The sequence below is a fragment of the Leucopleurus acutus genome, assembly GCF_964270905.1.
Source record: "Leucopleurus acutus genome assembly, chromosome: 2".
Lineage (NCBI taxonomy): Eukaryota > Metazoa > Chordata > Mammalia > Artiodactyla > Delphinidae > Leucopleurus > Leucopleurus acutus.
Window position 1 is genome coordinate 102,751,062 of NC_139143.1, and position 27,690 is coordinate 102,778,751.

The 27,690-nt window shown below is 31.0% G+C and overlaps 1 protein-coding gene across 4 annotated transcripts in view; it reads left to right on the top strand.

The window, feature by feature from the left end:
• The window catches only part of COL11A1 (collagen type XI alpha 1 chain), a gene marked incomplete at both ends in the record, with an annotated part of 195,096 nt that overhangs the window by 60,146 nt on the left and 107,260 nt on the right, over positions 1–27,690 (top strand). The window contains 11 exons of one of the 4 annotated variants that reach the window (XM_082832567.1): positions 4,868–4,996; positions 10,645–10,761; positions 11,369–11,458; positions 13,407–13,661; positions 14,415–14,477; positions 15,847–15,888; positions 16,849–16,911; positions 17,575–17,649; positions 20,499–20,582; positions 22,680–22,736; positions 26,313–26,366. In XM_082832567.1, coding sequence (XP_082688693.1) covers positions 4,868–4,996; positions 10,645–10,761; positions 11,369–11,458; positions 13,407–13,661; positions 14,415–14,477; positions 15,847–15,888; positions 16,849–16,911; positions 17,575–17,649; positions 20,499–20,582; positions 22,680–22,736; positions 26,313–26,366 — 1,029 coding nt within the window. Of the gene's footprint in view, positions 1–4,867; positions 4,997–10,644; positions 10,762–11,025; positions 11,179–11,368; positions 11,459–13,406; positions 13,662–14,414; positions 14,478–15,846; positions 15,889–16,848; positions 16,912–17,574; positions 17,650–20,498; positions 20,583–22,679; positions 22,737–26,312; positions 26,367–27,690 lie in introns of all 4 variants that reach the window. The other 3 variants (XM_082832568.1, XM_082832569.1, XM_082832570.1) reach the window with 3 other exon arrangements.

A 27,690-nucleotide genomic window follows, 5' to 3' on the forward strand; every position in this document is an offset into this window, starting at 1 on the left:
TGTGGAACTCTATAATTTTTAGTTCTGAAGAGGACCTTAGATATGATCTCTAAAGGCATTTATTTTGGGCTTCCCTGGTGGCACAGTGGTTGAGAGTCTGCCTGCCAATGCAGGGACACGGGTTCGTGCCCCGGTCCGGGAAGATCCCACATGCTGCGGAGCGGCTGGGCCCTTGAGCCATGACCGCTAAGCCTGTGTGTCCGGAGCCTGTGCTCCGCAACGTGAGAGGCCACAATAGTGAGAGGCCCGCGTACCGCAAAAATAAATAAATAAATGCATTCATTTTACAAATGATGAATTAGGGTAAGTGACTTGCATAATTCCAAGTAATTAATGGCAAGGCTGTGATTCAAGAATCAGAATTTCTGATTGAAACCCTCAGTGATGACAGTACACAAGAGGTACTGAATGATGCATTTTTTTAACAACAGAATGATGAATATTCAAATTTCTCTGTTACTAGTTATTACTCATTTATAATAATTCAATTGTGGCTACTCAGTGTTCTAAACTCATAAGTTAGTGTTTGAGAAATGTTATCAATAAATTTTAAGAACTTATATTCATTTGCTGTGAGAATGTTTAAAATCAGTAGGCATAAGCTAAATATTAGAGTCTATTCTAGCTATTTACAAAAAAGAATAAAAGAAAATCTCAGAAACAATCTAATTTGTTTGATTGTACTGCCTCATAACATATAAAAATAAATAATTTTGATGCTGGACACGCTAATAATAGTATGACCATTATAAGCCATATAATTTTGTGGGTGGGTATTTGCTGATTCTGCTTTATTTCATGTTTTACTGGGAAATAAAGTAGGTGTTTCCTTATTTGGGTGTTATCTGAACATATTAACATGTTACATGCACTTTCAAAGCACTTTTTGAATGAATGATTGAATGAAATGACTAAATAACTGAAGAAATACAGTTAAATCTGATTGTAGAGAAATTTCTGAATTCAACAAAATTTATCTCAAGGATTACTAAACATTGTAATATATCATGTCAATGAAATTTTTATTGACAGATGTGTGTTTTTGACATTTTAATTTTAGTCATTTTTCTGTTACTAATGAGACATTCTAGATGCAGATCTTTAGCAAGTAGTTGGCGGTGTTCATTTAACTGTTAGGATATTGAGCAAACAAGGATTAGACAAAGACACTAAAAATAAAAAGTTTGGAAATGAGATGTCTATAAAGGTCACTGAGGAACTTCAATATACTCTTGGAGATCTAGGAGGCCTGTATGCATGTCCAGGAAAGACCTGAAGAGACCCTAATATCTCAAATATTACTGACCTTGAGGATCTGCATAGCAAGAAATGAGATCTAAGGCAGAGTTGTAAACTGTTGGAATATTATAGGCATGCTCACACACAAATACATACTCAAAGTCTCTTGGCAAATAGTGAGAGATTTTTAAGGAATTCTCTGCCCAATCATTTGCTCATCACTAATCTGAGCAGACACCTCAGTGGACACAGGAAACAAAGAAAATTGACTTATATAATTACTTCAACAGGTCACCAGACAAGCAGCAAAAACAACCACAAACAAAATAACAACAAGCATTGAGGGGAGGGGGCAATGGAATCCAGTCTCCACAGGTGACATTTAAGATGTGCAGCTGTCAACAAAAAATTATGAGACAGGCAAAGAATCAGGAAATTATGTCCCATACAAAGGAAAAACAAATCTATAGGAACTGTCCTTGAAGACATGCAGACATTGGACTTACCAGACAAAGACTTTAAATCAGCAATTATGAGTATGTTAAAAAAAAAAAAAAAAACTAAAGGAAGCCACAGCTTAACAACTACATGAAAGTATGAGAATGAAGCCTTATCAAATAGAGATAAATAAATGTAGAGTGTCTTAAAAAAGAACAAAATAGATTGGGAGTTGAAAATCAATTGAGATTACTCAGTATGAAGAAAAGAAAGAATAAACTTGCAAAAAGTTTACAGACCATCAAAGACCTGTGGGACACCATCAAGCATAGCAACATAGACATAATAATGAGTCCCAAAAAGAGTGGAGAGGAAGGAGGTACAAAGCATATTCCAAAAAATAATTACCAAAACCTTCCCAATTTTGATGAAACACATTAATCTACATATCTGAGAATCTCAAGAAACTGCAAGATAAATTTGTAGAAATCCACACGCAAAGTATTATAATCAGTCAAAAGACAAAGAAAGAATCTTCAAAGCATCAATAATAAAATAACTCATAATATAAAAGAGATTCTTATTAAGACTAACAGCTAATTTTTTGTCAGATTTCATAGAGGCCAGAAAACAGTGGTTGACATATTCCAAGTTCTGGAAGAAAAAGATTGTCAACCAAAAATGCTATATCCTGCAAAACTATCTTTCAAAAAACAAAGAAGAAATTGACATTCCCAGATTTATGAAAAACAAATAACATATCAAAAGTAGAGCTGCCTTACCAGAAATAAAAAGGAATCCTTTAGATTGAAATGAAAAGACATTGGACAGTAACTCAAATTCACACAGAGAAATAAAAAAACACTGGTAAAATTACCAACATAAGTATATATAAAAACAGTACAAATTTTTGTTGTTGTTGTTTATAGCACTTTCCTTCTCTTACCTGTTTTAAAATACAATTGCATAAAGCAAAATTTATAGAACTATGTTGATGGCTTATATTGTATAAAGATGTAATTTGTATAACTATAATATTACAAAGCAGGGGAAAAGGGAATAGAGTTATACAGAAACAAATTTTTGTATAGTGCTGATATTAAGTTGATATTAATCTGAAAAATGTTATAAATTAAGATAATTATAATCCCCAAGGTAATCACTAAAACAAGAACTCTCTAAAATATAGTAAAAGAAACAAAATCATTAAAATTGTTCACTAGTAAATATCTATTTAGCACAAAAGAAGATAGCACAAAATAAGAGAGTAAGAGAGTAACAAAAAAGGAATGACATATAAAAAACAAATAGCAAAATATCTACTAAGTTGAGACAACTCAAATAGCTAGTAACAGCTGACTAGATAGACAAAATGTATTCAATAGTAGGTTCATACAGAAAGTTGTTATTTCAAAAAAGGAATGCAGTACTGATACATGTTAAAACATGGGTAAACTTTGAAAACATGACAAATGAAAAAAGCTAGTCACAAAAGGCCTCATGATGTATGATTCCATTTATATGAAATGTTCAGTGGTTACCAGGGGCTAGCAAAGGAAGAGATAAGGTGTGACTGCCATTGGTTATGGTGTTTCTTTTAGGGGTGACGACAATTTCCTGAAATTAGATATTGGTGATAGATGGAAAACTCTGTGAATGAACTAAGAAACACTGAATTGTCCACTTTAAAGGAATAAATTCTATATGTAAATTATATCTCAGTAAAGTGATATGAATGAAAATATAGATTTATGATCCATTAGCATAAATGCTAATTTTAAGAGTAAGAATATACAGTACTTTTTAGACAGAAGAAAGAGCAATGCAAATAGAAATAACTATCACACCAAAGATAGGAACCACAGTATTCAATAAAGGATTGCCAGCTAGAACTAAATAATTTAATTCTTTTCTTGGCACTTTTCACAAGAGTCTGCTATATCTTTTCAAGTTATAAATTTTATTCTCCATTTTATTACAGTTTTAAATCTTAACCACTATATTGCACTCTCCAAGGGCAAGGATTACATCAAATTTATGTTTCCATCTCCAGTGATACTATGTTCAATGTCTTGTGTATAGTACTTTCTCAATCCACATTTGTTGATGAATAAATGAATAAATGAATATTATGGTATAAAAGTGCTATGAATTCTTTCCTGCTCTCTAACTCAATGTTAGAGACTTCTAAAATTTTCATCAGGCTCTAAATAGCTTATGTTAATCAGACGTAGAGAAAGCTGAAGTAACTTTGAAATTATTCAAAATGATATCAGGAGTTCTGTGAATCAGACTCATGAGCTCAGACTTACAGGGACTTGAATCACCAAGTCAAATGGATATTAACCCAGACATTCTTCTAGGACTGAATATAATTCTGAATTAATATGGTCATGACCCATAGATTTATATCAAACTAGTTTCATGTCAAATTAGACCCATGTGGAAATATTCAGATGGGTTTGAGAGAAAAATATTTGATCTTCCTCTTGTTTACACAGTTTCCAGAACCTCCTGGAACTAAAACTCTTTAGATAACCCTATTAATTATTTCTAATGTTTATTTTTTATTAAAATTATTCAGATTTCTAAATAAGTGAGTTTGATATATGCTTAGATGCTCCATTTTTAACAAAAATATGCCAAAAGCAAATATGCTGTTTAATTTGGATTTTTCTGGTCTCTGCATTTCTCATTCATATTTGTAAGTAGAAATTTCTTTTGATATTCAGTTCTCTAACAGAACTCAATAGTTGGATCTATATTTTCATTTAAAAATTCTTGTATAAACTTGCTTAAAAAATAATTCAATCGAAATCTTCCATTATTTAATATTGGAAATACATTACAGTTTTATAGTTTTAAAATCTTATTTACTTTTTTATTAGCTTATTATTCACATTTCATTTGTCTATTCCACACAGAGTAAACTGTGAATGCAGTTAAACCAAGTTTTAGCAAACAGATGAATATACTATAGATTCTCTGAACCACAATATAGCAGAAGATCTGATTTGTTAAACAGGTGTGAATTTCTCTCTCAATCCTATAGGACTGTTTTTAACATTGAAATGTAAGCGATTTCTTCTCATATTTAAAGATGAACTACACTGTGTCTTGGATAAATCTTGTTCTGGATATATGTGTATTCAAATATGCTGACTACATAACTATGTTTGTTTCTTGGCAGGGGGACATCCAGCAGTTGTTGATCATAGGTGACCCCAAAGCAGCGTATGACTACTGTGAGCATTACAGTCCAGACTGTGATTCCTCAGCACCCAAGGCTTCTCAGGCTCAGGAACCCCAGATCGATGAGGTGAGGACCATAAGGTCAAGGGCAGATTTTCTCATTCCAATGGTAAGGACATAGGTTTGCAGTTTGGAGGCTCACCTCCATTTATTCACTTTTAAAAAACTTTACCTTGTATTTATAGTGTTTTAACATTTCTAAGAATATGTGATTTAAAGAAGATTTTTGGTGTTTGTTTCCATCTTAAGTATTTTGTTACATAATTTCTTAAAGATACTTCACATATACTGTGTAGAGGAGCATATTTTATTTGGGGGGAGATGAGAAAAAAGATAATTTCTCAAAGATATATTTTGTCCTTAGCATTTCAGTAATTAAAACAGCCTCAAGACAAGGGCAACTATTTTCTGGCGTACTTGCCATATCCACAGGCCTTTGGCAATTCATGCAGATAAGAAAGGGACTTTAGTGCTATCTTAAAGTTGTCAGGCTGAGTTGAATATTTAGAGGGATTTTTTTTTTCCATTTCTGTAAGGCTATGCTATATTGATATGTAAGTTTTCTTTTTCTTGCATAAGATTTGATACAGAGAGCAATGAAATGAAAAGCATTATGAACTGATTGCCGTAACTAAATATTCATATTCTTTGATTAATATTATGTCACTTTATTTGAAACTTAGGTGTGAAACCATTCTTCCATGCTATTTTTGCAAGAAAATTCACCATAATGAAATTTGACTCTATTCTCTCTCAGACCAAAAATAAGTACATTTAAGTTAGCCATAGCAATTTTGTCAGACTTGAATATCCCAAAAAACAAAAAAAAATATAGTACAGTGTATGCTTTATGCAGATTTTTAGATAATTCTTTAATGTGAATTTTCTGGAAATTAGAAAGCAAATACTGGAAGGAATTGAGTCTTTAGTTAGCAGCAAATCTATATTTTTAATTTTTTCTCAAGGTGAAGAGTTCTAAATTTTAGAAGGTGAGGGTGGAAGTTTAAAGACATCAAGACTGTCCTTATGTTTGAAAATAACTCAAATAACTTTCTTCTTGACTATTAAAATACTATTAGATACCATCTTTTGAGTTCTACTATTTAGAATAGGTTAGGATCTTATCTCTTAATTTTAATTTACTGTTATTTCTGCATGATAATTCAATTTGGATTTTACCATTTAAGTGCTTGAAATATATTTTTTGACATTACTTTCCTTTTTGAGGTATGATAGTGAATTCTGTTGCACTGATCTTTTCCATGACTTAATATTAATGTTCTTTTAAAACAGGATAAAGTCTTAAGAAGCTAACAGGAAAGCAAATATGAGAGAAAAAAGAGAAATTTCTTGGATATTTGTGTTTGCTTCTTTCAGTTCTCAAGCGCTTCATTCTTTTTATTACCTCATGATTTATTAAAACAGTCTGTGAATTCCCTCATGATTTATTAAAACAGTCTGTGAATTCCAAGAAGATAGGTAAAATGTCCATCAGGTTTTAGTGTTTTTATATCTTAGAGATTATGTGGTGATTCAATATTAAAATTTATAACATTTAGTATGGGTGTTCAAGATGGGTGAGATTTATTTTGCTCTTGTTTTAAGAAAGATAAGTCTTGTTCTTTTTAGTAACAGATATGGCTCTGATTTTTGGAAGAAAGAAGGTATGCATTCTTATTATATCACCTTGAGGTGTTTTATTCCCATGTTTTAATGCTATTACATCAGGTAAGCAGAGTTGTTTTAAAGCAAAATAATATTTTTAACCATTTTTGTCTTAAATTCATTTAGAAGTAGACTTTCCCTTTTTGACCTTAGTTGTTGATTCATAAATTTAACATTCTGTTGATAAATCAAACTTGTTTTTACTGGAAGCAACTGATAAGGAAAAGAGCATGCTGCTATAATAAAACCTTCATGAAAATCTGGTTGGGTGATGCAATAATAACATTTCTTACAGTTTCTATGTTGAGTATGTCACAATGAAAAGTTTTTTTGAGGAATCAGCTCTCACTTTTTCCCCCAGTACTAAATTACATTGATACTTCAATAATAAGATAACTATTATATACTAGTATGAAAAACACCTGGTTAACAGAATTAGCAAGCCATCCTTATATTACTTTTGAACCATAGCCATTAATACATCATTATATTACAAATGTGCATTTTAATAATTGCACTACAGATGTTTTACCTATACAAAATAGGAATGCAATGTTACCAGTGAATAAAGAACATAAAGTGCAAAATAGAGCATCAAACATACATGTTGTACTTTATATTGCTTAATTTATAATTAATAAATTTGAAAAATTGCATATTTATTATTCTGATTTGGATTAATAAATATATCAATTTATTTTATAAATTAACTCAAATGTGTTTTATTCAACTTGTGATTTTGTATAGTTCATATCCTCTAAATAACATATTTTAATTCATTGTTAGGATTACATTTTTTATGTGTTTGGCACAGTATCACATCATCATCATAGAGTGAAATGTAAAATGAAGATAGATTTAGACATAGTGATAATATCAAACTGTTATTCTATGCGAACCTCCACAATACCATTTATATAGCAAAGTAACTAATATTAAAATTATGATGGTTTTGTATTAAACCATCGTGTTAAATTATCCTTATATCTTAATAAGAAATTAGATGTTAAATCTACATATGGTTCTTTCTTAATGTGCTACACAGACTACAATGCCCTTTATACACTAGGCAATTGATGTTCTTCTTTTTAAATATATACATAAAGGATGGAAAAAGAAGAAGCAAGGGAAAAACAATATTTTATAAAGAAATTTCTTACCTTAATATTTTTTGCCCTCAATATTTATCATATATTCTAGTTCTCAAAGACGTTCAGGTATTTACTTATGCCACTATTTTTCTAAAAAACTGAATAAGAACAGACTTGACATTTCTAGAAGACCCTTTCTCCTCACATACTATAACTTATGCTAGACAACTCACAGATCATAGGTGAGATCTTTCCATCACTGCACGTCTTTTTGCATATATACATCTGATTGATTACAAGTAGTTCTCTCTTCTTTACCTGTCTTTGAGACACCCCCAAATTCCATAGTAAGAAGGGAGAATCATCTCCAAAAATAGGTTGTAAAGCTTCGTGTAGACCAGCAAAGTCCTAAGTATATCAATACCCACCAGAAGGGGCATGTTGTTTAGATAAAGAAATAAGGAGAAGAGAAGCAGTGATTCTTTTCACTGACTCCTGAATGGCTCTAAGAAAAAGATGTGCTTTAGTGCCTAAGCAGGTAAGCATGTTACTGCCTTCATTATTCCACGACCACAGCTAGTCTGCTTGGTCTCCATGTGGAAAAAGTTTAAATAGAGGAGAGAATTATGGAGGTTGGAAAAGGTTTCCTCCTATAAGGAAAAAAAAAACCATGATATAAAGATAGTAAAAGTAATTGGTGCTTTGAATACCAGGCTTCATTTAAGATGCATTTAAATTGTCCATTTTTACAGTCCTTTATGCCTTTATATATTGTCTTATGTTTTTACAATTCATCATAGATGCATAGGATTCTGAAAAGTCTGCTTAATTTTAAAACTCTAAAGCATAAATTAGCCTGGCTAATCTTTTTTCATGTTTTAACTTCAAGCTGCCAGCTAGTAATTATATAAATCCACTATTTCTTGTTCCAACATGTGTGACTATAACTATGGAAAAAAACTATTCATTAGACAATATTCAGTTTCCATTAATTATTTTAATATGTATCTAAATTCAGTATTTAATTGTTTTATTTATTTAATGATGCTATTGATTAATACATACTTTACCTTTCCTAGAAATAGTCGGCATTATATCTTGCTTGCAGAGTCATGAAGAAACACAAATGTTCAAAAAGTTATATATGCATTCTTCTATTTTAACAAATTCTACTCAAATACTAACTAGAATGAAGATTTTTTGAAGTTTTTGAAATGTATATTCAATGAAAATTAAACTATTGCTGGATAGGTAAAATTATGAATTAATTTCAAATAATTTAATCAAATTGAAGTTTTGACAATCATAAACACTGAAAGTATGTCTATATATATCAATATGACCTTCAGCTGAACCATCTAGAAAAGTTTCCTCTAGTGAGGGTATTTCATTAAGGGCCAGATATACAATATTGCCAGGGGGTCAGTTTTGAACATGTCTCATTATATGTCTTTGTGAAATTTGCACTCATTTGCATTGCTATATCTAATAGAGCTTTAAAATTAGAAGGCACAGTGATCACAGTTCTCTAAAAGACATGTGGTGAAGAGTTATTTTTCTGGCACATTAAAAGAGATATTTTGTCAATTTGAAAATACCAAGAGAGGTCCAGTTGGGATATAATGAAAATGTGACCAAATATAATACTTAGGGAATTTCAAATAGGTTGCTTTTAACATATATATATATATATATATATATATATATATATATATATATATACACACACACACACACACACATAGGTATATATGTATATATACACACATAAATATGTATTATACATAATAAATATATGTATACATATATATAAATGTATATTATACATAATAAATATATATGTGTGTATATACATAAATATATATACCTATACATAAATATATATTATAAATAATATATAAATATATATGAGTTTTAGCTTGTTGAGTTTGCTGCTTAATATCTTTTGTTATATATGATCTTAATGGATTTACAGTTATTTTAATTAAAACCAATAATTAAAATATGTTTCACAATACCTATGTTGGTGTTTAAAAATTAAAATTTTGACAGAGGTGTTTGGCTCTGAAGGTGAGCAAGCATGTTATTTACAATATTAATGATTGTATTGCACATCCCTCTACTGAGAAACATACCTTTTTCTCCTAATTTTTTTTAATACAGAATAATCTAGTATTCCATTTTTCAGTTTGAGTTACATTTACATGGTTTAAGGTATCTAAGTGTTACGCTCTTTTTTCAATAGAAAAAATGCAGTATTTGTAAAACTGAAATGTATTAATTATAAACAGATCTAATTTTGAATCTTTTAATGGTTCACAAGTATTCTGTGCTCATTTTGATCTTAAGTAAGTCTATAGCAAATTAGTTATTTCTGAATAAACTTTAGATTGTATTTTTACATCGGTTCCAGTATTCCAAATAAAATATAGACTCATTTCATGTTCCTCTGTTCCCTTTCGTTTCTCTCCCCTTTCCGTCTCATAATAGATATGAAAATTCTTTCTTGCTTGGGAAGACTACTCTCCATACATTTATTTTTAAACATGTAGTTTAATGGGAAAAAAAAGGACCCATTGAAATTGCTGTAAGATAAAGGAGGCTTATGTGCAATTTTTACAAATCAAAATTAACGTGACTATTTAACAACTATGTCCAAGTATGTAATTGCTATGTTTGAATTAATATTCAACAATTAAAAGTTTGAATTAATATTCTAAACTTTTAATTTCCTCACAATCCTAACTACTATTCTGCTCTTAGAAAACCTGCTTTGTCACTGTTATTATACTCTGTATAAGACAGTATTACTTCTTGTAACATGAAGTAATATTTAAATAACAGTATTTACTTGTCTCTTAACTTTTACTAGTAAAAGTTAAGAACATGATTACCACTTTGTTAATAGTATTACCTGCAACTAACAAAATTGCCTGATATTTTTTCCTTTGCGATGTAGTATGCACCTGAGGATATAATGGAATATGACTATGAGTATGGGGAAGCAGAATATAAAGAGGCTGAAAGTGTAACAGAGACTCCCACTGTAACTGAAGAGACAATAGCGCAAACCGAGGTAAAAGCAAAGTAGCGCCTTTGTGTATGGTGTCCTGCTGTTTGTCATCCTGTGGTTCCTTATGTCCACTTTTCCTCAAACTTATCATAAACCTTTCATTCATCTGATTTCTATGACCTGATAACTGTGATTTTTATTTGACAGTAGCTGTCCTGAAGGAATGATGCCCGGTTTGCTTTGCTTATCCTTCCTTTCATCCATGCTCTTTATTTCCCTTTTCATTTTATTTATGTTTTCCATTCCATCTTTCACCACATTTTACAGAAAAAGAAATTCAATTTCAAAATGAAGACGAAGACAGTGGCCACTAACTCAAAGAAAAAGTCCAAAAAGTTTACACCCCCTAAATCTGAAAAATTTGCAACCAAGAAGAAGAAAAGTTATCAAGCAGCAGCAAAAGCCAAGCTAGGGGTAAAGGTAGCAAAGAAAAAGCAATCAAGATCTCTCCTAGATAAGCTGGAAGATCTCTGATGATGAGTCATTGTCCTAACCCAACTAGATAAATACTCATTTGGCTAATACGATACCCCAGTTAAATCATGATTTCCATAGATTTTGGATTACCTTACATTTTTACTAATTGATTTTCTTTTGAATTTACCATTAGGCAAATATTGTTGATGATTTTCAAGAATACAACTATGGAACAGAAAGTTACCAAACAGAAGCTCCTAGGCGTGTATCTGGACCAAATGAGGTAATGCTCATAGACAGCATTAAATTTTTAAAATGTGTAATATTTCTTGGTATATTTCACTCTGGAAGAATCTATAACCTCTGAAAAGTTTGACATTTTTATTCTTTTACTGAGGTAAGAGAAACAATAGAATTGGCTCATTATTACTAAAAACAGTTCATTTAAAATTAATGTCAATTCAGATTTTGCATGACTCTTTGCTTCGTGCAAATGCTAAATTGATACTGAATTGGCTGCTATCATTTTCTTGATTCCTCCTCGGATTGAGCAAGCTTCTCAAAATGTTGTGATTAAGGGTATTCACAACATGACCCTTCTGTGAGGAGGAGAATCCTCTAAAGTAACAACTGTATCATCAAATGATACAATTAGAATTTACTCCATCTGACCAATAATCATGCATCTTTATGACACAAATATTTTGAGAAAATATAGTCTTAGTTGGTTTTAGTGGCTATTTACATTTTCAAACTTAATTATGGTTAAAATATTATATCTTAACCTTTTCCAGTCCTTTCTATGAAAATGTTTAAGTACATACAGGTACAAATAGAACAAATAGAACAATCTTCCTGAATTTCATACCATGCCTATATTCTGATTATGAAAAAAATAAGTATACAATTCAGTTTAACTGGTATGAGGAATACCTGAATCATTTTAGTTATTAAAAATTTATATAACATGTGTCCCAGTGAGGCAAATTAACTGAGTGAGACTTTATATGCAAACACATAATTTAGAATAATAACATTTTAGGGTAGGAACCAATTTCAAGTTTCATCTAGTCCAAAATAATCATTTTCCAAAAATGGTTATCTTGATTCAAGGTGTTTATTTATATACCCAAATTCATTCATCTTTTGCTCAGATCTATGAACATAGTAATATTCTGATCCCAGATGATATGCACCCCCTAATGATAGTATATACTCATTGTTTAAGAATACAAAAATATTATGGTTATTGGACATTTTATTTTAGTTAACAATCACTAAATTAATCATTTAGCCACATTTTTCATTCATATGACTTTATGTAACACTATGTATTATTCAATATTGTTCTATCATCTAGATTCACTATGTTATAGCAAACAAGTTATTTATGAAATTCAAAAGTAGCAAGATAAATTATTTAATTTATCAAATTTATTTAATTTATCAAAATCATATGGCCCAAAATTACCTAATAAATATTCAGATTTATGCTATTAATGAGAATTATTTATGAAAAAAGGAAATTATACTAGCTTTATTTTTCTATATCTCTGAGATAGTATTTTTGATGTAATTTTTACTTTTAAGTGAATAATCTCATACTCTTTATGAGACTACACAGTGATATATTCTATTGTATTAAATTCTGAGGACTATAATTTACATTTTATTTGCTATAAAGAACTCTTTGGTGATATAATACTTCCCTACATTCTAGATACTCTGCATAAATATTGCAATGATAAATCTCAATATTGGCATTAATATTTTATTTTTCGGATTGAGAGTCAAACTTACATGACTTTTCTGGTAGCAATTATATTTCATTATGAGGTTCTGTGAGATTTGAAAATTAAGCAAAGCTTTAACTATATATTTTCTATATATACATATATATATATTATTCAAGTCAAACTATAAAGTAAATATCAAATTGCATAACAAGTTTTTTCCAATGGAACAAGCAAATACACATGTTGAATCTATGTGAATATTTGCAGTTTATTGGCAAAAGTTCTTTGAAAGCAATATTTCCTTGTACATACCAATGTACAAAAATATTTCTTTCAATAATGCTGAAAGGCTGTCTTTCCCAGCTTTCAGACGTGCTTGAGTAGTATTCAGACCACTTCCTGTCACATTCCATCAAACTGTAATTGCAAATGCTTACCTTGCTTTACTAACAGTAAACTTCATGTTCTCCAATTCCTTGCAACTTAAATTAATAGCCAAATCCAGTTGAAGAAGTATTTACTGAAGAATATCTAACTGGAGAGGATTATGATTCCCAGAGGAGAAATTCTGAGGATATGCTATATGAAAACAAAGAAATAGACGGCAGGGACTCTGATCTTCTGGTAGATGGAGATTTAGGCGAATATGATTTTTATGAATATAAAGAATATGAAGATAAACCAACAAGCCCCACTAATGAAGAATTTGGTCCAGGTGTTCCAGCAGAAACAGATATCACAGAAACAAGTGTAAGTCAGTATTCTGCTCTGTGTCATTGTATGTCTTATTTCTGGAGTATTTTCGTGTTCATCTTGATGTCTTTTCAGGTTTAAAATGTAGGTTATGTTCTTATATAAATTATGAATATTTATCACTACTAGGTTACCTTGATAGGTTCTTCCTCATGGGGATCTTCAGCAGTTGTATCTCAGGCCACACTACTGGAGTCTTCATTTGAAAGAATAATCTTTAATAGAGTTGTATAAAAGTTTTCTTGGCATTGATAAGATTAAATTACAGTCATTGTCATTCTGGGTACTAAGACTGTTTTCTAATTTTTAGACTGTTTTATTTATTTTTCTTTTCTGGTGATGCTCAGGAATGCACCATATTAATTATCATTTTATCATTATAATTATTATTATTTAACCTTTTGAACCCCTTTACCCATTTCTTCCCTCCACCTCTATTTTATTGAATTTAATTTGATGACACTTTTTGCTTAGTACCTTGGGATAATAATGAGGTCGACAGATATCTTTATCTTTTTATAATGTGTCTTTAAGAAACAATTGTTCAATCTCATTCAAGATTTAGCATTAATGTTCATTGTGTTTCCATTTGTATATTTTCAGTATTTAAAACTTTAATAGGTTTCTATGTTAAAAAACACATTTTAATAGATTGTTTTAAATGCACTTAGATGATTAAATGATCTTTTAAAAATACTTAAATGGCCTTATTTACTTAAAGACAGGCTGCTTGAATTTTTCACTCAACAGATAAATGGCCATGGTGCATATGGAGAAAAAGGACAGAAAGGAGAACCAGCAGTAGTTGAACCGGTAAGTACTGGTATGAATACATTGTAATAGTACCATTGAAAATTCTAATGTCCGAATGTTTATAATGCCACAAGTAATGAGTTAGTAAGGCCAGTTCTGGCAAGTAGAATTTCAATAAACCAAAAAAATATAGAGATACAGAATTTTGGAATTTGAAACTAGCCGACAATGTTTTAGTCTAATTCTCTCATTTAAAAACTAAGAAACCTAAGACCTAAGGGGTTCAAATGTTTGGTGGTTGAGATATGACCAGACTTTACCTCTTCTATTTTCCATTCCAGTGATTTTCTCCTCTAATTTCTATAACTTAACATTATTAGAAATATATTATTTGACATAGTACTTATTTGTTTCATATTCAAATCACATCATGTAATAATATGAAAACGTTCTTTTTAAAATTTGCTTGCTTTTCTTCCGTTGGAAAAAATCTTCAAATCACTTCAAAAGTGACTTGAAGATTTATGTTAATGTTACTACCACTCAAGATATTGGTAAGAAGCAAATTCTTACTGGAAGTCAATTTTACTGTTGTTCTCCCTAATCAGCAATTTGGGAAAAGTATTGCATTAGAACTAAAGGAAGTATGTTTAACTATTTGCCTCAAGCTAATGAAAATCATTTCAGGAACTGCAAGGACGTAAAATTTTTAGAAAAGATGGAGGAGATAAAACTATAAAAGATGCATCTCTAAGAACATTGTTGTCTGTTTATTACTCCAAAATCTGAGAAAGCACATCATATGCTCACCAAAGTCTTTAAAAATAACTTTTCAGAATAAATTTGTCCTTGTTATGAAAATTTACAACCAACTTTTTAAATGACAAGACAGTTTTCAGCAGTAGAATCATAAACTTTCTAGAATTGTGTTCTTATCCTGAAATAGTATTCTATTCTCTTGTCTTTTTAAGAACTTATATTTATGTCCAGTTCTTTAACATGGACTTTTCTCCCCTTTCCCTGAGTTAAAGTGCTTAGGTGCTGCTTTCTTCCATCCTTTCATTCACACAGCAAATATTTATCAGGTTCTTGCTTTGTGCCTGGCATTATTCTGGGTGCTAGGGAAAACTTGGTTAAATGTCTTTGCCCTCTTGGGGAGCACTTAGCATATTCTCTTTGTAATATTACTTACCTGAATATTTATTTCCTTGCTAATTAGTTCACAGATTTTCTCAGGACAGGGATTATGTCTTCTATCATTTTTAATTTCCTCCCTTCCCCATGCAAAAATGCTTGTAATTGTTTTATATGTAGGAACAGATAATTTACCTTTTAAACTGCAATGATGTGGTGCTTTCTAAGAGCCAATTAGATAAGAGGTTAGGGGTCACATTGCCCTAGTAATGACTCTATCTTTTTTTAACTGTAGGGCATGCTTATTGAAGGACCACCAGGGCCAGCAGGACCTGCGGTATGTAAATGTTTTAAGATTATTTTTGTCTTGATTTTTTAAATAATAAGATATAAGATTTCTATTACACTGTTGAATTTATACATTTTAGACTAATTTGAGTATTGAATTATAGAGGCAAATACTTGGTCAGAGGACCCGGTGGCCTTCAATCGCTTTCTGATTTGGCTATCCAAATGATATTCTTTTGAGAGCTATGAAATTAAATTTTGTTTTAAATATTTTTGTTGCTTAAATATCTCTGACTTTTCTAACCTCATCTTCAATTTTGTGCCTGAAAGTTATAAAAGTAAAAAAAAAAGCCCTCTTTTTTTTTTTAAGAGGTATAGATATATCTCAAAGAAGAGAGCTGAGAATTCTAAGTGGACTGTAGCTGCCTTATCTGTACTTCTGAATGGAGTGACTATCAGCTTCCATTGTCATTTCCTAATAAGGCTAATGTTACTCATCAGGGTGTCTTTATTGTCAGGTAGTTGTACTGATCTGACTTTGTAAGAAATCCTCTTTCTTTTGTGGAATTAATTAAATTCTTGTCATATGAAATAAATATATTATACTGATGCCTTTAAATACTTTTACCCATAAAGAATATAAATGATTTCTACATTTCAACTTCACTGTCACATTTTTGCAGTCTAATTAAATGAGTATACCATTTCTTCAGTAAGAACTGGGAGCAAACTTCCACCTCAGGGACTGTACATTGGCAGGATTTCCTTTCCTGTTCTTCCTTGGAATGTCTGTCTCTACCCTGAGAGCAGCCTCGTAGAGGAAGAGTTGAGCTAGCTACAAAGTGGTCCCTATATGTTCTCTTTTTATGGGAAGATAAATAGGGCAATTGTTTGGGAGAAGAGTGTTTATTTATGAATATGAGTTCTTCTTTCATTTTGGTAGGATGAATTTGCCTGAATACTAACAAAATCAGGAATCTAACTCAGATTATGGTTTATTTCTCTGTAGGGTCTTATGGGTCCTCCAGGTCTACAAGGCCCCACTGGACCCCCTGGTGACCCTGGTGAGAGGGTAAGTGAAGGGACTCATAACAAAAGAATGCAACATAAATGAAAAGAATTAAAATATATTCTACAGGTTTAACATATTATTCTCACTTGGATAACATATGAATTCAGTGTTGTGCAAAATTTTGTTTAACTTTTCTAACTATAATTTTAAAAGTGAGGTGAAAGAATGTGCATTTATCTATGTTATAATTAGTAAGAAAATTTTTTATTTTTAATCAATTTCCATTTTGATATGAACCCAATACATTAGATTAAGTTCTTCCTTTTGAGTTCAGACATATTTATCAGAAACTCCCATGACTATTTAGTTGAATACTGATAGACTGAATTAATAAGGCTACATCCTAATTTGAAGATCACATCCTGGGTCACATGGAGAAATAGACCATTTGCATTAAGTCTATTGAAACTCTTCTTGTAAAATCCCTTTTTTTCTCCTTCCTTGAGTAGGCAATAAATTTGTGCATTATTTAAATTATATAAAACTACTGCAATGAAATACAATCCTCTCTAGGTATCCTTACTAAAAGGAGATTAACCAAGAAGTAGAGGACAAACACAAAGTAGATAATGTAGACTTATGGTATTCAAAGTTATTCTGTTTCTAATACATTTAATTATTTTATTTATTGATTAATTTTGATGATTTTATTTACTTCCCTAGGGTCCCCCAGGACGTCCCGGTCTACCAGGAGCTGATGGTTTACCTGGTCCTCCTGGTACCATGTTAGTGTTACCGGTATGTTTTTTATAGTTATAAAGATGACCCAATGTTTTGTCATCCTACTGCTGAAAAATATTGCTTAACCATATTATAGATCAATCAAAAAAACATTGTATGAGGTAGAGATACTTGAAATGAAGCAGCCTTCAGAAATTGTGATAAATTTTGCTAAAGCAAAATTCTGGTAAATATTTATTTCTGCAGTAGAACTGAGGCTTTATTATTTCATTATATTTTTTGACAAGAAATCTTAGAGGATTTTCTTAATATTTTTAATCATGTGCTTTATCCTGAGTCATATGAGTAACATGCATTTCATGTATTAACATAAAGTTAATATGCTATTTACTACCATATAGACACTAGCTAATACTTTTTAAATACGATATATCTATAGTATTATTCATTGTCCAAAAATTATTTGTTTTACCTTAAGATTGCTTTTTAAAGTTGCCCGAAAGAATTAATATTGTTAAAATGGCCATACTACCCAAAGCAATCTACAGATTTAATGCAACCTCTATCAAATTAACCTTGACATTTTTCACAGATCTAGAACAAAAAATCCTAAAATGTATATGGAACCATAAAAGACCCAGAATTGCCAAAGCAATCCTTAGGAAAAAGAACAAAGCTAGAGGCATAACCCTCCCAGACTTCAGACAATATTACAAAGCCACGGTAATCAAAGCAGCATGGTACTGGCACAAAAACAGACATATGGATCAATGGAACAGAGTAGAGAGCCCAGAAATAAACCCACGCACCTATGGTCAATTAATCTTTGACAAAGGAGGGAAGAATATACAATGGGGAAAAGATGATCTTTTTAGCAAGGGATGTTGGGAAAGTTGGAGAGCCCCATGTAAATCAATGAAGTTAGAACACACCCTCACACCATACACAAAAATAAACTCAAAATGGCTTAAAGACTTAAATATAAGACACGACACCATAAAACTTCTAGAAGAGAACATAGGCAAAACATTCTTTGACATAAATCATAGCAAAGTTTTCCTGGGTCAGTCTTCCAAGGTACTAGAAATAAAAGCAAAACTAAACAAATGGGACCTAATCAAATTTATAAGCTTTAGCACAGCAAAGGGAACCATAAACAAAACAAAAAGACAACCAACAGACTGGGAGAAAATACTTTCAAAGGATGCGACTGTCAAGGGCTTAATTTCCAAAATATACAAACATCTCATACAGCTCAGTAACAACAAAAACAAAAAAAAAAAATCAAAAAATGGGCAGAAGACCTAAATAAACATTTCTCCAAAGAAGACATACAGATGGTCAATAGGCACAAGAAGAGATGCTAAACATTGCTAATTATTAGAGAAGTGTAAATCCAATCTACAATGAGGTATCAACTCACGCCAGTCAGAATGGCCATCATTAAAAAGACTACAAATAATAAATGCTGGAGAGGGTGTGGAGAAAAGGGAACCCTCCTACACTGTTAGTGGGAATGTAAATTGAGTCAGCTACTATGGAAAACAATACGGAGGTTCCTCAAAAAACTAAAAAATAGAGTTAACATATGATCCAGCAGTCCCACTCCTCGGCATGTATCCACAGAATACTCAAATTTAAAAAGATACATGCACCTCAATGTTCATAGCAGCTCTATTTACAACAGCCAAGACATGGAAGCAACCTAAGTGTCCAGTAACAGATGAATAACAGTAACAGATGAATGGATAAAGAAGATGTGGTATATATATATATATATATATATATATATATATATATATATATATATAACGGGATACTATTCAGCCATTAAAAAGAATGAAATTATGTCATTTGCAGAAACATTGATGAAACTAGAGATTATCATACTGAGTGAAGTAAGTCAGACAGAGAAAGACATCATATGATATCACTTATATGTGGAATATAAAATATGATGCAAATGAACATATTTACAAGATAGAAACAGACTCACAGATTTAGAAAACAAATTTATGCTTACCAAAGGGGAAGGGAGGGGGGAGGGATAAATTAGGAGTTTGGGATTAGCAGATACAAACTACTAAATATAAAATAGATAAACAACAAGGTCCCTCTATATAGCACAGAGAACTGTATTCAATATCTTATAATAAACCATAATGGAAAAGAATAAGAATATAATACACATATATTTTATATATATATATATAATTGAATCATTTTGCTATACAACAGAAACTAATACAACTATACTTCAATAAAAAATTTTTTTAAATAAAGTTACCCAAGTTCTTGTGGAAAAAATTTATTTGTTTAAATGTAATAAAGATTCAAGTAATAATAACATAGAGAGAAATTTATTCATGCTGCATTTTGAGTTAAAATGAAAAAGGAGCTTTAGCATTTTATAGAGGGATACAGAAAGGATCAGTTTCCTAGTATAATTACTTAAGAAAAGGTAAACAAACTGAATCTATCTCAAGGAAGATTTTCTCTGTGTTCACAGAGATTCCAGAAGTTTTGCTCAACAAAATAGCAGTTGATCTACAACACTACCGAACTTAGTGCATTTAGAATTTTTACAAATGAGTGAGTAGAATGGGTAGCGTTTGTGCAGGTAAAGAAATGGATGATAGCTTATTCCATAGTTTTCAAAAATTATGGAATTTAAAATTGTAAAGGAGTCTGTAGTCTCTTCTACAAGTGGTAAAGCATGGTCTAGAAAACTTCTATAATGGACAGAAAGAAAATTATAAAAAAATCTAGGTATCATGATTCATGATGGAGTTACCATGGACTTTTGTAAAATCCCACCATTTTAAGTAAGTAGTTTTTAATCTAGTAATTAATGCACCTATTTGAGAAATTCTTATTTTGAGCTTCTGTATGTTATCTTTTCTTAGTTTCGTTATGGTGGTGATGGTTCCAAAGGACCAATCATCTCTGCTCAGGAAGCTCAGGCCCAGGCCATTCTTCAGCAGGCTCGGGTAAGAAAGGATCAACATGTAGTTCCACAACCTGATTCTGTGCCAAATTATGCAAGAGAGAGAAAGTGTGCATGTGTGTGTGTGTGTGTGTGTGCGTGTGTGTGTGTGTGTGTGTGTGTATCTGGAGGGTGCTACTATTATGAACAAAATACTTCTGAATAGTATGTTGAATTTAGATGGAGAAGATACTAAGATAATATCTATTTTTCCGATAGGAATATTTTCTTTAATTTAATATTTAATTTAAATGACTGACCCTTGCAGTATTGCCATACATAATTCTGGCAAAAACATGCAGACCATAATACACAAATTTTCTAATTTTTTTTCAAAGAGTACTGATGGATTTATATGTATCACCCTTTATCTTTCACATCCAGTTTTCCCTGCAAAGGCATATGTCAATGACCAATAAATAAAGTAAGAGGGTAAAGTTTAAAATAATTTTTCCACCCAATCTTATAGATTATTCAGGATATCCCAAATAATCCAGAAAATTAAATTTCTTAGGCATTCTTGTGGAGGAAAGAAACCTTCAAATATGTATTCTAAGCTAGAATCATTGTAATCTATATTTTAAACCAAATCCATTCAGTTCATATTTGTTTGTCAGCTAAAAGCTTTTCACTATCTGTATACTTATAAAATATAAAATTGTTTGCTTTTTAAGTTAGCTCCAGTGCAGTTAAAATATAGATAAGAAAATCAAAAGAATGGATCAGGAAAAGGTTGAAAGTCATATAATACTTTTATTCATAGTATAGTCTTTTTTTCTTTTCAAGGAAAAAGGAAATAAAGGGCTTATAGTTGGCATGGATACGGGTACCTGCTTCCTAAGTGATATAAATCATTTTGGTGATAACTATTTATCACCATAAATTTATGAGTGCATAAATTATCTGAGAGTGTAAGTCTATTAATCTGAAAAGATGCCATTGTTTGGTTATATCATTTATAAAGAAAATGAAAAACTTAAATATTTGTTTATTAGAACTTGGCATAATACAAATCTAAAAATATTTAAATTGATTTACTAATGATGCCTACAACTTATAAATTTTATTACTTTGAACAGATTTTAGGTAATTATTTGAGCTTAAATAGTTTATTAGGCCATTGAATTCCTAATTTTATTAGTCCTTTTAACCTCCTTGGAAATAGGTAGCAAGCATTATAATTCCAATTTTTCAGATATTTAATCTCAAGGATTAAGAAGTGTATTGTCAAAAATCTCATGGTGAGTCAGTAGTGAAATTTTGGAGATATTACTGTTTCCATCTCATGCACTTTTCTAATTTGATTTTACATTATTTCTATTACAATATTATTTTTTATATCTGTTTTGGCAATCTAAATATTCATCTTTTGGAATCACTAATATTAAAAAATAGCACACCATACTAATTTAACATCTGTCAAATATTTATCCTTTTACTCTACTTGTTCTAGCTTTCCAAGTGCTAATTTCACATTTCTAATATTCAGTGTCAATAGTGCATGTAATCAGTCTATCATGCCTATGATTCTACAAAATAAATGTATTTTTCTATAAAGCATTAAATTTGAGATTTGTTAAAATAACTGTATTATCTAAGCACTTTCTGATCAATTTTACTTTTTACTGTCTGGCTTGAATTGTCATAGTTTTTATCCTAAAATACTGCTAGAAAACTTTCACTTAAAGCACTTCAGATTGTTCACATCTAAAAGCATTGTCAATGAGAATTACACCTACATATTTAAGAGAAGCCTATGCAATATTCTCAATGCACTTTTGAGTAGAAAAATCATCAGATATTAAATTTCTTATTAGATGTTAAAATCTATTTTAACTTTTGTCATTGAATAAATCATAATATATATGGTACAAGATTGTATATAAGTCACAACAGCTTAAAAAATGTCTAATACTTATTAGGTCAATTTGTTATTCTAAAAACTTGTGATTCTTCAGTAATCAGGCACTCTTTCTACTATGTAGCTATTATACCTCTGTTGATGAGCTGCTACTTAAGGGTAACTTGTGCAAATGAATATTGTGGTTTAATATGCTCATCCAGGGAGGCATTCCTGAATTTGCTATATTTTATTTTCTAGATTGCTCTGAGAGGTCCACCTGGCCCAATGGGTCTAACTGGAAGACCGGGTCCTGTGGTAGGTTACCCAAAAAGATAATATATGTTTAAATTCCTGTAACTTTGTGCAACTTTGGCCAGGCAGTTTTCATATCTCTGGCTGGTGAAAATAGGGTAAATATACCGACTTATACTTGGATTTGGTTTCCATTTAAGAAATCTCTCTGAATTCAGTCCTCAGTAAATTTTAATGAAAAGGTTACAATGGAAAATTCTCAAATCAAACAAATACAGTGAAAAATGTAATTGAATCACGTATCCAATTATTAACTTTTCAAACTATAATTTATTTGCATAATAGTTTGAGTTGTTGAAGTTCAAGTGTACAGTAAGTTCTTGAGATTTAATTTTATGTTAAACAGAATTTATTAAAAAAGAAAAAAATATTTGAGGCCAATGAAAATTTTTCCATAATCTTAGGAGAAAGCAGGAGACTTGGCTTAAACTTTAAGTTGCCTCTAGTATTCCATTAACTGCTTCAGATATTAGAGAAATTATTTTGTCTTTTAGAGACTCTTGGCAAATAAGTGTTTTATTTTCCTTACAAGCTTACTGACAAGCTAATATTCTATATATTTTTTAAAATATTTTGAAACTTACCAAATGCTAAGCAGTGTAGCAATTCACACAAACACAAAACAAAGATTCTTTTTAAATCATACTTTTTTCTTAAGGGAAAAGAACATTGTATAATTCCAACCTGAGTTCTCATTGATTTTAAAATGAATGGAATAATTTCTATTTTAAGTATTTTTTTGATATAAAAAGCTGTAGTATACTTTCAATATGATCTTATATGCTCACAATGTTTTATTGAAATAATGGTATTTATAGAAATTATTACTCTGAACATTCAAAGTTTATCTTTGGTTTACTTAGTAGACACAGCAAAATGATTTTATTCAAATTTGAATCAATTAAATAGTTTTACTGATCTTATTAGGAGGAAAAATAGTTTTCTTCATGTAGTTTATTCAAGAGTTTGTTATCTACTTTTCCATAAATTTATGGTTCTCTTCAGTCTTGAAATTTTATAACATTTCATATATTTTGGAGGGCTTTATACTCAATCATATGAGCTCATGTGGAACATGTGTTCTGGCAATATGTTCCACAGAATTTAAATTATACACACTTCTAAATGCATTATTATGTATTTATCATGTAGTTTTACTCTTCTGCCTTTCAAAATATAGTAGGGAAGATGAAAGATTCCATGTCATTTAATAAAGGAAGAAATAGAGTTAATATGTAATTGCTTGTTAATAATAACACATTTACATGACTGAGGAAAATCAGCAGTATGCTAGTGTTTTACAAATTTGGGGGCAGAAGAATTACCCATATATTTTATCAAAAGTGAAAGTTGGGCTTCCCTGGTGACGCAGTGGTTGGGAGTCCGCCTGCCGATGCAGGGGACATGGGTTCGTGCCCCTGTCTGGGAGGATCCCACATGCCGCGGAGCGGCTGGGCCCGTGAGCCATGGCCGCTGGGCCTGCGCGTCCGGAGCCTGTGCTCCGCGACGGAAGAGGCCATGGCAGTAAGAGGCCCACGTACCGCAAAAAAAAAAAAAAAGAAAAGAAAAAGTGAAAGTTCCTGGGGTCTTGAACTTGAGGCTCTACTGATGCATATTCAGGGTCGGAACTGGCAAACTATATTTTCAACGAGTGCAGCAGGCTGATTCTTACGGTCAAGCGTGTTTGGGAAACACTGCCTTTTGCTTAAATTAAAAATATCAGCCTAGCATCTGTAAGTTCTTGAGATTTTTTATTATCCTATTATCCAAAGGAATTTTCCTGCTTATCATCCTGACAAACACAAGTCTAATGGATCTGTAGAGGGTAAGAACAGTGATGAGCAGAACCAGTGAAAGCTTGTTACGTTAAGCTGTTCCTGTTTTCACCAGTCCTTAAGGGTCAGACATTCACAGCATGTTGGCAAAGAGAAAACATTGACAGCCATGTTATTACATTACCATTCTCAATGTAATATCCAAGATTAATTGATTTTACTACTTAAGTCTTTGTTATAGAAAGTTTTAGCTTCCTAAAATATTAAAGGTTGATATTGAGAGAAAAAAATCACATTGTTTGTTTTTACCATTTTCTCTTCTCTTATTCTTTGCTCCAAAACATAAAATTATAACAGACTTTAAAAAATCTTAATTCTAGAGTCTAACGTATTTTATATATTAAGATTTAAAAAAGAAACAATATTTTAATACATAAATATGTTCATTCTTTCAGTGAAATATTCCTTTTTTCAATTATTTGTTTCCAATTGATTTTATAGACTAAAAGAGATCTATATTTTAAAATATTCAGGAAACATAGAAAATGTTCTTTACCCTATTCTGTTCCTGTCAATTATTACATGGCGATTTTTAGAATAAGTGTTTGGGCAAAGTAATTATAATCTGTTGAGTAGGTTGTGCTTATATACAGAAGATATAATGCAGTAAAGTAATTAAAAATAGACTATCCTTTAATTGCATTCAATTCTATGCTTAATAATCTGATTTAATGTAGAACCCCAGTTTCTCTCTTGAAGAAATTTAGTTGCAAGAATTCTTAATTAGACACTTGTAAGTCATCATTCTTGTAATTTTCAGGATTGGAATATTCATGTTACTTGACTTGTCATATTTTTTGGCAGTCATATTAATAGTTATTTTACTTTGGAGCCACCAGGAGGCTCTAGATACCTAGCATTTTCAGGCTTAGCATAATTTTAACCTTTTTGCACTTTGATTCACTGTAGTATTTAATTGAATCTCTATTGATTTAAATAAATCAGAAACTTCTTAAACACACAAAGTATACTTCTTCAGAATGAAGTAACTATTACCACTATGTTCAATTTTAGTGTTCTAAAGCTTTTTAGGAAGATGAATGGCCTAGTATTTATTTTTTAAAACTCACAGCACTTTTATAAAGTGGTTTTATACTTTTTTCCAGTTACTATGCCAGGCTTTTGTTGCACTTTGTGAATTATGTAAATATTTGGAAGAGGCGTTTGTCATAAGGACTTATTCTCCTAAGGAAAAATAGACCAATCTAGGAAAAAATGCTTTGACATTATTTCAGGACAATTATAATAACAACAATAGCATCTGTTCTTGACATTTTATTGCTATAGAATTCAGTGTCTGAGAAGTTTCTGAGTATAACAGCATTAATATTTGCCAAGTTTCATAAATGAATTCAATGTGTACCCGATTCTGTAAAAATGTATTTCCTCTAGTACTCCACCACAGAGTAATGATAAATAACGCCTGTGTATCATCGTAAGTGCTCTGATGGCATACACATTAAAGAACATTTCAATGTGATTTCATGAAACTTGCTTCTGTGTAGTTATCAGTAAAATATAGACTTTTAAATATAGTTCACACACTGGAATACAGTCAAAATCTGAGAAGAGATGTATTTCAATCAGAGGACTTGAAAATTTTGTTGTATTAACTAATAAAATCATACAATTTGAAGAAATGTATTTTGAATAATGTTTAATTATTTCAAGTGAAAATGGTAGGAAAAAAACTGGTTAGGGAATTACAAAATTAAATGATTATGTCTTCACCTTTTCTCTACAGGGGGGGCCTGGTTCCTCTGGGGCCAAAGGTGAGAGGGGTGATCCAGGTCCTCAGGTAAAAATTAACCTATTTCACTTATTTTATTTTTGAGTTTATTTTATCTATTAGGGTAATTGAAGTGTCTACCATCTGTTTTATGAGTAAAAAAATTACTTACATTACCTTTAAGCTCACATCACCTTCTTCAATTGAAACATCTCTAACGGTCAGTTGACTGCCAATAACTTTATTAATTTAAACAATATTAAAAGAAGATAATAAGTTAGAATGGGAAAGTCTTGATAGTAATAGGTCTTCAGAACATTAGATTGGCTTGAGATTGTACAGAGAAGCACTATTACAATTGTATTTATAGTGGCCCTGCCACAAGCCTAACATGTTTCCTGTGGAGAATAAAATCTAGTAAATTCTCTCAGAAAAAATATTTAATATACCTAAAAGAAGCTAATTTTAAGCCCTTTGTAGAGCTGAGGAAATTAAGAGAAATTGAGAACATCTGACCTGAAATTCTTAAAAAGATCTTACATTATATTTACATGGTGCCAAATTAAAAGTATTATTTTTCCTTGAATGATAATAAGTAGATAGAGACATTCACTATAAGCACATTATGAATTATACTTATTCTAGAAAACTGTAAAAGCAAAATGTGATGTATTTTTAAAATTCATTTTTAATGAAAATGCTTTCTGATATACTCAATACATATAAACTCAGATTGGGCTACAGGAGCTCTCAAGTGGCCATCCAACTAATTTTTTTCTTTTTTTAAAATTAGTTTTATTTTAACAATATTATAATGTAAACTTGAATATGAACACCTATATGTATTCTTCGTCACCACCACCACAGTCATAACCCCAAGCAATTTCTTGGTGCCACTTTACAGTCACAACTTCCTCTTACCCCTAATACCTGACAAGCACTGATCTGTTCTTCATCACTACAGTTTCATGTTTCCAAGAATACTACATGAATGAAATCATACATTATGTAATCTTTGAGACTGGCTCCTTTCACTCAGCATAATGCCTTTGGGGTTTGTTGCAGTTGATGAGTGCATCAATAGTTTATTCCTTTTTGTTGCTGTATAATATTCCCCTGTTTGGATGCACCACAGTTTATTTTGAAATGAGAAAAAAATCCCCCCAAAATTTAGAAAGATATTTGGGTGGCACAGAATGTGGCAACCTTCTTTTTCGTGCTTGTTAAATGTTGCCATAAAGAAATGGAAAACATTTGTACCTTAACTGAGAATTGCATAAAAATATTGATATGTCTTTTGCAAAGTTTATGAACTTTTGGGTCAGACTCACCTCTTTACAAAATGGATGAATCTGAAAACATGCTGCAGTAGATTTCATGGTGTTTGCAGTTT